General features: G+C 40.2%; 1 protein-coding gene across 2 annotated transcripts; it reads right to left on the reverse strand.

Annotated features, from left to right (window-relative positions):
* Nucleotides 1–4,682: 4,682 nt before the first annotated feature.
* On the reverse strand, nt 4,683–12,527 carry LOC139295590 (putative monooxygenase p33MONOX). Of its 2 annotated transcripts, none has more exons than XM_070917799.1 (9): nt 12,449–12,527; nt 10,584–10,713; nt 10,395–10,460; nt 8,944–9,116; nt 8,690–8,804; nt 8,094–8,221; nt 7,457–7,560; nt 7,155–7,330; nt 4,683–5,085 (listed from the first exon to the last, which is right to left on the reverse strand). In XM_070917799.1, exons 3-9 carry the CDS (start codon nt 10,417–10,419, stop codon nt 4,874–4,876), a joined length of 933 nt encoding a protein of 310 aa, XP_070773900.1. In that variant the 5' UTR covers nt 10,420–10,460; nt 10,584–10,713; nt 12,449–12,527; the 3' UTR covers nt 4,683–4,873. The 2 variants fall into 2 exon arrangements, with proteins under 2 accessions (XP_070773900.1, XP_070773901.1); XM_070917800.1 differs by having other exon boundaries at nt 4,683–5,088.
* Nucleotides 12,528–13,459: the final 932 nt, after the last annotated feature.

A 13,459-nucleotide genomic window follows, 5' to 3' on the forward strand; every position in this document is an offset into this window, starting at 1 on the left:
AGATGGATAGAAAGAGAAAGATGGAGGAATTCTTTGAACTGTCTGGATAGGTAAGGAGCATAGACAGGAAGGGAAGATTTGCTGAACAGAGCTTGATGAAAGGGATGTAAGGATAAACAGTGTGAAAGGAGTCAATGATCTCGACAGGAGACTCAACTCCTCCGAGCTGATCATTGAGGCAGACCATGAAGGCATCAAACCCCGGAGGAAAACATTGGGGGCAAGGAATGAAATAAGTTATTAACTAATCCAGAAGACAATCTAAAGAAATAAGACAGTTGAGTGTCATTTCAACCAGTTTGCTTCAGGCTGAGTTGGTTTAATTCCCGGTTTCCAGAAGATGGCGAGTACGTTTGAATTTGAGGAGCAGCTTTGGACGTTGGTGAGCTTCTTCCCCATCAGGGGGCTGTTGGATTGGGTTACTGGAGCAACTGGTGGACACTCTAAGTGTCTTCCTGCTTTATGCAAACCAGTCACCAAGCTGTGTCTTTCCAGGAAGCCTGAGGTGAGGTATTAATCAACATAAACCCAGGTCTCCTTTGAGAAACCAAACTCCACTCTGGACTGTCCCTGAACAACTGAGACCTAGAAGAGTGCTAGAAACTAAAAGTTTGTCTAGTCTAAGAGTCTTTCAAGATGTCAGAACTGCTGTAATGTTCACACTACAAGGTTTTTTGTCACGTTGCCTTGGGGGTTTCACAACCTACACAAATGATCTCAGATGAAGTTTATTGATTACAAGATTATTGCAGTTGGAGAGTACTGTGACTGGAGTGCATGATGCCGAATTTCCAGCTCAGAGCCAGTCAATCAGTCCATCCATTGTGTCCACATAACACAGGGAACTCTAGTACTGATCTTTGCCTTCTTTGAAGAAATGTTATATTGTTTTGGAGTGTTTGCTGCCTCCCTCCTTCCCCGACCCCTTTTCTTGACAATCGTATTGGGTACTGCTGAGACTGTCTCAGACAGATCGTCAAGATACTCCAACAACAAGCGCAACCTGTTTTCGGCTACGATAAAATCTAACATGCTTCATGTTTAATGTCGTAGCATCTGGGACAGTTCACGACAAGGTCAAGATGTCAGAGAGGTGAAGTTTTTGAGTTTATATCACATAAATGGAAAGGACAGCCCTTCGAGTTTGAATTCCAAGTGGGAAATTCAGGCAAGATTTTTTCAACCCTGAGCTGTCGAAGATCTGCCTGATTCATTTCATCAAGGCAGCAGACACTGTAAACACTAGTCCTTTTTAACATATTTATTACCCCAATATACATTTGCTGCAAGTGATCTAGCAGATCCTACTTATACAAAGTGGTCATCTAATATAAGCTGGAGATCAAGTTTCTGTGGTTTTTCACAGCTCAAGACCAAAGCCACTGGGAATCCCTGAAATCTGGCTGTGAACTGAACGCAGCATTTTGTCCTGTTGTCTTTGCGCTGATAAATGGAGGGACTTGCTGGAAATTTAAAAAAACAAATGAATCAAATGGTAGTGGAGCAATCTAGTTTAATTTAAGAACAAGATATCTGAGTCAACTGGATGTTTTCTCACTGGCTATCACACTGTTTGTCTCTCTAATAATAAGATATTGACTGGATGCTATACTAAATGCCTTGTTTCTTCAGGAACTAGACTGACTTGCTGTGCAGGAATTCCTATTGACTGGGTGAAGATGTTTTTGTTTTTACAGTTTGAGTGGCCGGCATCACAATGACTGAAAGTGTACAATGACCCTCTCAAACATAAAGATCCCAGAATTCCTGTTCACTCGAATAAACTTTAACTCCTCTTTCCACGGATCATTTAATCAGTGAATCTTTTCAGTGTATTTGTTTTGTTTTGAACATGCATGTGTCCAGTGGGGCTGGTTGACTATATTATTACATTTTAGCTGGATTACTCATGATGAAAAATATAATATGACTGATTTCAGTCCAAATTCTATTAAATGTGACTTCTCAGGATTTAGGACCGACAGGAAGCTCCTCTCTGACTGATGAAGGAGGAGCAACAAGCCAATATCAGCCAATCAGATGCCATCATTGTAGAAACAGTTCTTAAGGTCTTAAACCTAAGACGAGAAGTGTGTTTACTGGATGGGGAACTGAGGCCCTCTAGAGGTTGAAATAAATGACTACAGATCCACAGAGAATATTTATACAGCAATAAACAGCAGAGATGCAATGCAGAATCTGTTGTTTTTTCATACCAAATATAATGAAGCACTCAATCTTGTTTTTCTGATGAGAATGTAACATTTATTCTCAAATTCCAAAGTGTTTTGGCAAAGAAAAATAAACTGTACAGAGACTATAAATCACGGAAAATATCTGTTAACCATCAACTGGAAAAACGTTGAACAGATGAACAGAGACACACTGTAATTCAGTCTGTACTATAGAGTCACACTACCAGACAGAGGAGATTCAGGTGTGGTACTTCAGTCAGGGAGAGATTTAAAGGGAACAGCGTCACACTTTTAAACACGGAGCACTTGTGAACACAGTAACCCATGAAACATAACAAACTTTAACAGAGCAGAAACAGTCATATTCATTTAATACGTACAGCTGCTGACAACAGAGTGTGTTTTCTTCCGTGTCCAGCTTTAGGATCGTTCACGCAGGTTAAAAAGTACAAATGACAGGTGTGTTGATAGGTGACAAATGACTTGGATTTGAAATTTTCACCCCCTAAAACAGAAAAGCTCTTCCTAATTTTGCATGAAATCTATTACTGGAAAACAGTGTTTCCACTAAATAATAAAAGTGCAATAATAACAACAACAATCAGCCAGGTGCTACAATTCATTTAACAGTTAAACTACACACATCATCTTGCAGAAACCTTGTATAAAATGCCATTTATTAGCAGTAAGTCAGCACTGTAGAAATGTTTGACACCTCTGTAGCGAGACAAACCACTGAAAACCTGCAGCAGTTTCTAAAATAAAACCCATGCATTTCAGTCATTTTTCTGTTATTGTGAGGCGACATGTTTTCTCAGGGGTGCACAATGTTTCTTTGCACGGCTGCATTCATCTTTAAATGTCAAAAGCTAAAGTGTGTCTGAGAAAAGCTTTTTCTTTTTCTGAGTGACACAAGGTTTCTGCGGGATGTGGCCGGTGTGCACAGCAGCAGTCTCTTCAGTCAACAGTTATGCACCAAAACTCATCAGAAACAGGATTCATTCATATTTGATAAAAAAAAAAAAAACAGAGGATCAGACACTGAAAACTAAAAGAGGCTTTAGAGACTCTTCTTCTTTTCGGTTCTTTAAATTCTTCTGTTTTGATTGAATCCAATAATCTGAAAACCTTGAAACTGTGTGTGAGTCTTGGTCACATGTAGCTCTGATTTTTACACACACCAGGTAAAGGAACAAAATATGTTGCTACAGTAGTAGATAAAAAAAATCTTAATCTATACATTAAAACATCTCAAAAAAAGTGTAACGCAAAACAAATAAGTGGAACGTTTCAGTGAGCAGGAGCCTGCCAAATTTTCCTGAGACAACATTTTTACAATTTTGTTTTGTTCTGTTGGTTTGATTCATATTAAACTACACTTAAGGAATTTGTTAGACTTATTTTTCCCAACCTGCTTCATGAAATGTCCCTTGAAGAAGACAAGAGACAGACAGGATGTAAAGACTTATCAACACAGAAACAGAGGAAGTTTTCACGCATTCATTTGCATCCTGGAGGGCGAATAATAGAGCTAGTCTCCCTGGTGGGAAGAGTGGGGGATAAAGTGCATTTACAGGGGATCATCATCATCTTCACCCTCAGCTGGACAAAGTTCTCAAGTCAGAGGCCCTCCAGGTTATCAGCGGTTGATTCATGCTGCAGCTAGATGTAACAGTTAAAGGGTGACGGATAAGAGAGCATGATTTTACAGCCAAGCAACACAGTAAATGCCTCAAAGCAGTGGCGATGGGAAATGTCAAATTTTTTTCTTTATCCAAAAGTGTTTCAATGGTGAAGATGGTGGACAGTACAGTGGTTATCTGAATGCTGGAGCTGCTGTTCAAAAGGTCCCATGAAATGGCTTTTAGGTTGGTTCAAAAGGTTTCACATGAAAAAGACTCCTCCAAAACTGAGTGTTACTGAGGAGGATCATTCAAACCTGTGCATATGCTGCTACAGTTAGTTTAAAGTAGAGCTTGGGTCTTATTTTTGTGGTTTTGGCCGTCAAAGTAATTTGACATCTGGGAAAACGCTGACAGAGATACAATAAAAGTCGGGTGGGACAAGAACAAACGATCGGTCAGATGATCATCCAGGTTGTCAACAAGCCGACAGTTTAGCCAGATTCCCACTTTATTTGCCGGAAAAACTGAGAGTTAGCACGCCTGAAATGTCAGTAATAATCCCTTATTTGGCAAGAAAACCATCAGTGCACAACTACAGTAATTACGGTAGGTCAAAGTTTTTAATTAAACTGTGACGGATGTTTACCCTGGGGGTTTGTTTACAACCCCGTCGGACTTCTTTTTAGCAATGCTGGCGCGATCACAGATGTCAGTGATTTCCTTGTTGAGTACAGTGTTATCATTACGAACAGGAATAATGTACACGAACTACAAAAATGAGACCAAGTTGTAATAAAACAGATTTCTCCTTTAGGGACAAAAGCCAACCTGCAGGACTCTTAATCCAAAATCTTTGCTCCCATTACTGGATGGAAGTTTCATCCCGGGTGCAAGATCTTAACATAAGAAAGTTTGACATTTGAAAGCAATGAAACATGTTTAAAGTAACGATAGATTGTGTAACAGTATGTGCAGACAAGATGACAACAGAGAGGTTGTCATTTCATGAGACCTTCATCGTCTGAGTGACGCGCAGCTTTGACAGACGTCCTCTTAGAAGCCAGAGGGCGTCAGGACGTTCATGTCTCTGGGTTTGAGCTTGTGTGGTCGCGCTCCCTGCCGTCGACCCTCCACCGTGGGAATCTCCATTTTGGGAGGGGCCACCGCCTGAGCGGCGGGGCTGTCAGCCAACCTCGTGGACTGTGACTTCATTAACTCCATGGGGGTGGGCTTGTGGGCCCCGCGGTACGCCTGCAGAGCAAAGCCTGCTGGGAAAAGAGAAAAGAAAAGAATTCCTCATATTTTGGCAAAGAAATTACATAAAGCTCAAAGGATTAAATAACAAAGACAGCTTGCAAGCTGTTTATTGACATAAGATTTCTGACTGCATCTCTGATGTTTTCACCTCCACCATGGATGATTTGTTTACAGCTCGTTACTGCAGTCTGTAGACTACCTCAGTAACTCTCTATGATTTAACATTCATCCAGCTTTATCAAACACTTTTACTATTTACACAAATCTACTTACTTCATTCCAACTCTTAAGAATTTGTTTGCAGGTGTATTCAGTGTATTTAAGTAAGCGATATGGATGGTGTGTCTGTGTGGGTGCTGTTGGAGGCTGGTGCTCCTGAATGCGGTCTTGCTCATCGCGCATTATCGGATGGTTCAACGCGCTGACAAAAGTTCAATGTTCTGACAGTTTAACATGAAGTGTGCACAGTGACCCAGTCAGCACTGAGGACACCTGCGGTTACTTCATCACCATGTTTATCATAACGGAGGACGAACACAGTGAAAGTGAGCGTTTGGTTGTTTGTGTGTCAAATGTAGGTATAACTCGATACAGAGATAACGAGATGAGACCACAGTCAGATTACAGTTGGAAACATTGTGTATATGAATGTAATTGGTGCAAAGAAATGTTCATAAATGTTTTAAAAATTGCTATCAAAAATCAGATTGAATTCATTAAAATGTGTCCATTTTACAAATGGACACATTTTAATGAATTCAATCACACACATTTTCCTTGCCCTGATTTGTTCTTATTCTTTAACAATTCCTTGCTCGTCTTAGATTGAAATATGTATTCAAATGCTTTTTATTGTCTTTTTGAAACTTTGAACCCTAGTTTATATAAAGTTTTACTTGCTTACTCTTTCTGCTATTTTTTTCAGTTGAGACAGCAACATTTCTCAACAGTTTTTCTGAATATACTTAAAGGTTAAGTCAATATTCATACAGTACTTTGGTAATGTTGTATCTGGCCTTTGAATTTGAAAAGACAACTAAGAAAATCCTTTAAATCTTATTTTAGCTGCCTGACTTGAGGCAGAATTGAACCAACACATTCATGTTTAGTTTGAGGGCAGCAGTGTCTCTTATACTAATGCCTGTTCAAATAAACTCTTTTTACATTGATTCACAAACCTTAAAACCAATGTTTACGTCTCTGTGCATTCTACTTCGAATAAGGCATTCCTGCTAATGATGAACATTAAAGTGGATTATCGGTGAAGAGCACCACGAGGGAAGTTAGTCTGACTTTACTGCAGCAGCCTCATTACAAATGTCTATCCAATTAAACACATTCATGTGAATCAAATGATATCAGGTAGTTATGTGGTCTGTTGAACAGTCCATAAACCTTTTTTCAGCTGAGAGATGAACAACTTCTCAAGTTACACATTGCCGTTTTCCATAAACTGAGAAAAGTCTAAACTCCACGCAAACCATTACTTTCCTCCAGTCACCTACCCAAAGTCATCCTGGAAAAAAGATTTTGATAGTTTCCAAACAGACTGAATCGTCCCACATGTGAAAATCTAAATGTTGTTTCTCAGCAGCTGTCAATGATATAAATCTCAACTTGTCCTATCTGACTTTTATAATCACTGGGATGCAGAAAAACTTTGCTTCACTATCAAAAAGAGCCAATAAGTGAACAGACTCACAGGGCTGCCAGCTCAAACCTCTGGTCCGTGTTTACCGTCAGTCTGAAGGTCATTTGTTCGCCCATTAACCCAAATCCTGGACTTTATAAAACTAAACCACCTTTCACCAACTTTCTGTTTCTGCCTGAACAAACAGAAGCAGTGAAGGGATTTCTTTGGCCTGTTATCGGCTCTTTGTTGTTTGTTTAGTTAAAAAGATGCTTTGGAAATTTGGAAACCACTAATCAAAATCCTTGAACTTCTACAGATCTACAGCGTGGCTCTTTTAGGCGTGAGACGCAGGGGACCCTTCTGTGGCTTTGTTGACACACAACAAACCAACGCTCAAGCACTTTGTCAACATTTAGTGTTTCACAACGAGGCGATACTGTTCACCTGCAGTAGGGTCTGATCCCAGGTCAGAGGTCGACTTGTGGACGGCGGGCCGCGGCCCAAACACACCCCACCGTTCGACCACACCTCCTCCTCCTCCTGCCGCTGCCGTGTCTCCCATGTCCACACTGCTGTTGGAGCTAATGCTGACCTCTGAACTTGTACTGCTGAACCAGGACCTGCACAAAACACACAAACGTGTGTAAACTTGACCAGGTTATAGATTTTCAGGATGGACAGACTCTTAAACAGGATTTAGACCACAGGACAGTGAATACTCAGTGTGCATGTGTGTGTGTTTGTACCTGCGTTGTTGTTTTGGGGAGCTGTGTGGTGTGTTGGATGGAGTGGACTGGGCGGAGGAGTTGTGCCACTCTTCTCTGGCCTCCATGCTCTGGATCTGCAGTTTCTGAACAGCAACAACAAAGCAGGCTTCAGTCTAAAGTAAAATCTTACACGTGTGTTAGATTTAACACCTTTTTCAAAAAGGGGACGTTCACAGGTTTAGAGGCTTAGATGCTCGAGGCTACATTAGCCGTTACTAGCGTAACAGACACGACTCTCTGACTGAACTGTTGGCAGTTCAGTTGAATTGTGGGTAATTGCCAGGTTTTGACAACGAAGAAGAATGCGTGGGATAAAAAAAGACGATATCTCTGGTTTTGCTGTCTCCATTTTGGTTTTTACTTCATTGTGAGAGTATTGATGATTAATTCACATGTCATTTGAAAAACCATATCAATCAGTGAAACAATAGACAATCACAACAAGTGATGCCACACATAGCAACAGCTACATAGCAACAGCTACATAGTAACGATAATAACAACAATGGCAGATCACTCAGTTGGGTGTAAAATGAAAACATGTTCTAATAAATGGATCCTTCTGTCTGAACGCCCGCTAATAAACATATGTGGTCTGTGTGTTAAAGTATCTTACCTGGAGGGATTCGGGGATGCGGTGGTGGTGTCTTGTCTCCTCAGCAGTGAGGCCTTTGTGGGGAGTGTAGCTGGTGTCAGTGAGCCCCGCTCTCTGCTCAAACTTGTACATACTGTCCTGAGTCTGCTCTGAGAGGGACACACACAATAGTTTAAAGTGACAATTTATCTTTAAAATACCAAACATTCAAAGCCTTAGAAGGTTGTGGGCATCCTGAATCCCGGTGATTCTGGTGGAGAGAAGTTTTCATGTAAATAAAAAAGGTACCAAATATCCACAGAATCTAAAAAAGATTCAAAATAAGTAAATAAAGTGTTTCATCTCACAGAACTCTATTTGGCTCAAAAGTAGAACATCTATGGATGTTTTTATTCTGAACTTGTCACCATTCATGTTTGAACAATAGACTGTGTGTAGAGTATTACTGTAACATTAGCAAGGCAGATAAAAATGAATATGAATTCATAACTTCATAGTTAACCAGCTTGATTTGACTTGAACTACAACATTTTTTTCTCTGAACTGAACACAGAAATTATTCATTTCTCAGCTTTGGAACTATAAATATAGAATATCATTAACAGACTGTAACATACTGGTGATGAGAGAATTCATGATGACAGAGGAGGCCTTCGCTTTCACTACACTTGGTGACCTGGAGGGGGCGCAACCTGGCCCTGTGGACTGACTCACTGCACCACTGTCATCCTCCTGGTGGAAAAAACACACACACACCAACATCATCATCATCATCATCATCATCATCATCATCATCTACACACTGTATCACACTCCTCCTCTTCACGAGAGCAGCTGTGTGTGTGTGTGTGTGTGTTGTGGAGGCCCTCACCTCAGCCAGGTGTGTGAACTTCCTGTCTGGTATGATGGGTCGTCTCCACAGGTTGTTGATGCTGATGTCATGGGGGGGCGTGGACATGGGGGCCTCCAGGTTGTCGTCGTAGCTGAGGGCCCGTCGGGTCATCCCGATGGGAAGCTTCATTCCCATCCCGGAGCCCTCTATGGCTGCGGACACAAACAACAGCGTTTCACTCCGAGCTGCACAGTAGTAATGACGGCTTTTTAAAGCTGTTTTCATTCATTCATTAAACTATTTGTGGAAATATTTTCATGGCTAAGGTTGTCGATATTCCATATTTTTCTTATTGTCAAAAAATTCCATGAAAAGACCAAAACCAACAATGAAACAAAGACATTTTACATCTTCAATAGGAACATATGTTCTTGGGGTTGAGTGTCAGAAAAGATAGTGAAGTCATTAAGTATTCAGAGAGGCACTAACACATTTTGTTTTGGTCTTCTAATGAAATCTGTTGACAAGAAGAAAAATCTTCTCCTTTAACATGTCTGGAGTAAATGAAAATAAATGCCTAGTTTGGAACATGCTGCATTAGTAGAGTTATAAATGTTTTAATGCATATTGGTTTGCTGTTGTGAAATGCCTGCTACTGCTGCCGTGGGACTTTAAAGAGCCAGTAGTAACAGATATTAATAGATACTGCGAAACAATGTGTGATTCAGTGTGACTCACAGTATGAATGTGTGATCGTGTGGGATTCTAATCCACTCAGACTGGTCGGGTGTGAGAGACAAAACAATCAGTGTAATCCCCTGTTATGTGTGACGCAACATGCTAGTCAGTATTTTCTCTGTCTGGTTCAAGTTCAAACTCACAGAAAACATATTGAAGGTTTAGTGAAAAGATGCGCTGGTGAGGCAAAAACCAATTGAAATCAATGTCTCAGAAAGATGAAGAAAACTGAGGCGGTGCTTGATTTTGAATATTGAGCCATCAGATTGTACACTCCAGGGCCAAAAGTATGTGGACACCCAAATATCATATCCATATGTGATTTCTGAACATGTAAATTCCAAATCTATGGACATTAATCTGCTGCTAAAACAGCATCCACTCTTCTGGTTTCAGGCTTTCCACCAGATTTTGGAGCCTGGCTGCAGGGATTTCCTCCCACAACAGCATTAGTGTGGTCCAACTGATGGTGGGTGATGGGGTCTGGCTCGCAGTCGGCGTTCCAGTTCATCCCAAAGTTGTTGGATGCCGTTGGGTGGGAAAACCACGTCTTTAAAAAGGAGCTGGCTTTGGGCAAGGGGGCGTTGTCTGTGTGACTGTTGCCACAAAGTTAAGAGCGCACTATTGTCTAAAATATTGTTATATTCTGTGACATTAGGATTTCCCTTCATTGCAACTAACTGGCCTAGTCCAAACCATGAAAAAGAGCCCCACGACAAAACGTTATGACTTCTGCTGCAAGAAATACTCACCTGGTAAGTCCCTTGACCCAGACATGATTTCAGTAAGACAATGAAGAAGATCAACCAGGACAGAACCTGGAAAAAAAAGACAGAGAGGTTTCTGCTTTAATTAATCAATATACAGAAGTAATAGAACAAAAGACTCTAGAACTCTAGAAGAGATAAAGACATAAAGACAGCTGGTGAACAGGCTACTACCTTCCTGCTGCTTTGCTGTGATGTGGACTGGCTGGTGAAGCGGCAGCGGCAACAGTTACATTGGTCTGTCTGAGACACACAAAACCCTCTGGCAATGCATTGTGGGTAAGCAGCGAGGCCAGGGAAGCAACTAAAAAGGAGACAGCAGAGGTCAAAGATCAACAGTGTGACATTCTCATCCAATTTACTTCACTGACTAACATGCTTTCACTCTTTTGACATTTTGTCTTTGAAACTTAATTTCTCACCAACACTTTTTATATTTAATCTAAATATAACATATGGTGACAATATTCTTAAAGAAAGTAAAATGTTTGGCAGATTTGTAGATAGCCTGTGAAACACATAATAGTTACATTTCCCCTTCATCTGTTAGAAGAAAATAACTTTTTACAAACTGCATGAGAATATTTTATTCTTTATCAACCTGTTTCAACACACAACGAAACAATAAGATAACTTATATATGGTAAAAATGTTAAACTCATATACATCACTCATTTTGGAATATTTGCAAACTTTAACATTTCCACTAAAAAATATAAATCTGTGGTTTTAAACAATGCTTGCTCTCTTGTGGATTTGTAATGTAATGTAATGTATTGACTGGCAGGGTTAAAGATGGGTTCAACTAAATTTTTATAGGCTTAAATAAACATATAGCCGGGGTGTTAAAGAGATAAAGAGAAAAAAAAGATATAAGTGGACATGTAAGACAAAGGGAGCTTGTCCTCTGTTCTAACCAACTGGTGACTGCAGGATTATTCCAGTGGATGATGGCAGACAGGCTGGATTACATAACTCCTGCTGCAGCAGCAGCGGGGGCGCTGCATCACTGACACACCAGACGTTTACCTCAAAATAAAGGCTTATATTTTGTCTTGTGGGGATGATCGAGCAAGCCTAGCAGTTACACAGTAGACTTATTGCAATTAAATGATGTATGTAATTAGAAGCTACGTGCTTTTTCTGAATACGACTGTGTCAAGCAAATGAATCTTAGCTCGAACATTTTATATAATTTCACTTCAAAATTAAGGAATACAAGATTACACACACCAGATCAGAAATACTTTCTGTGAAATACACATACGTGCATACATACACACAGACACCACCCTGAACGGTGGCAAATATGTGTGGATATATAGAGAGATGAGGTTAGTGTTTTGAAATAGATGGCAGATGATTTTTGGCTGCTTAGCATTGGTGAACTAAACGAGGTGCGACCTCCATATAACCAGCATGTTGTTTATCCAGTTAGAATTATTAATAGTTTAGTACAATCGCATCGCAAAAATAAAAATAATTTACAGTAGACAGATTTAACGAATTCTGGCAGTTTTACACACGAGGCCGCAGCCACGTACTCGCAAAACTCCATTCATACATTCGGCATTTTAAGGTCTTGATGGTAACAGGTATATCACTGTGTGGTGCCTTGAATTTTCAGATGTTATCATGGTAAATTCAGCAAATATCTGAATCATCAAAGAACATTTATTTCCATGCAATTCGTTCGTTCATGTGCGTTTTGGGAAGGGAGGACACACAGAGCAGACAGTCATAAAATAAACATTTTTACTAGAACAGGTACTGCTTGGTGTATTTGAACTCATTCCGAATTGAGGAATGGCTGATATATATTCGTAAAATGTCTTAAGCCGAGTGCATTTAGATACGTCGAAAGAGAAGCGCAGCGTCGTTCAATTATCAATTTTTTGAGTGTAGTTTGGTGGCAGCTAATAGGGTCTCCCCGCAAAAGCTAGCGGAACCAGTCGGCGCTGGAGGACAAGAAGATGCCGAACAGCTGGCGAATGACGACGTTTGAACAACAGTGTTGTCTCTGCCTTATTTTCTCTCACCGGAAGTAATGGCGGCTTCAGAGCGACGACTGAAACATCGGTGACCCTCCAATGTCGACTGGACAGCGCAGAAAACAACGGAGTTGTTGACTAGCAGCCATTATTATGTCCGTTAATCAAAGGCGCTTCCTCGATGGAATCTGAAATTACGTTGCCTGTTCTCGCTGGACATCGCGAGAGTAGTGTTTAAACACGAACACACACGGACGTTATTATTTTAAATTACCACGTGTGTGAGCTCCAGTCTCCAAAATGGCTATTTCATGACAGACATTTTGATTTATCATAGAGAAAATCACAGGTGTAACCAATGTCATTAATAATGGCTATTGTAAATTTAATATATATATTGCAAAAACAGTAAAGTGCAGAGTAATGTACACATGTATAGATGCAATATATAAATAACAGTGAGGGGTAGATATGAATAAGTTACAGTATGAGCATGTGCAGCAGTTACAATAGGCAGTGCAGGTAAAGTATAAAAGTAACATTAATAGCAGATATTATATGCAGAATAAACAGCTGGAGGTATGATATGAATACAGTCTCTACATTATATGTCAGACACACAGATATGAACAGTATGCAGCACCTTTACCAGCTGTAACATTAAAGTGATATGTACATTAATCTATAATCTAATAATAATACATATCATTCTGAAATGGGCCATTCTGCATAATGACTATTTTTACATTTAATGTTAGCTAGTGATGTTAATTACTGGTGCTAATACTTTTGTACTTCTTCCACCACTGGGTAAATGTAGCCTATGTGTTATTGTGCTGTTTCCTGTGACTGATCTCAAACCAGCAACAGATCACTTTTCTCTGTCTGTATCATTAGTGGCCGTTTGTCTCCCCCTAGTGGCTGCTTCAGATTCAGCAGCACACCTTGACTCCACCTGCTGTGTTTTCTACAGGTGTCAGCAAAGCTTCAATTCTGTCCATCCCTGACAGCAAATCATGACAATGGAAACTGACATCAAAACTCTTTATTAAAGGCCAA

This window comes from Enoplosus armatus, chromosome 13, assembly GCF_043641665.1.
Source record: "Enoplosus armatus isolate fEnoArm2 chromosome 13, fEnoArm2.hap1, whole genome shotgun sequence".
In the NCBI taxonomy this organism is placed as follows: Eukaryota; Metazoa; Chordata; class Actinopteri; order Centrarchiformes; family Enoplosidae; genus Enoplosus; species Enoplosus armatus.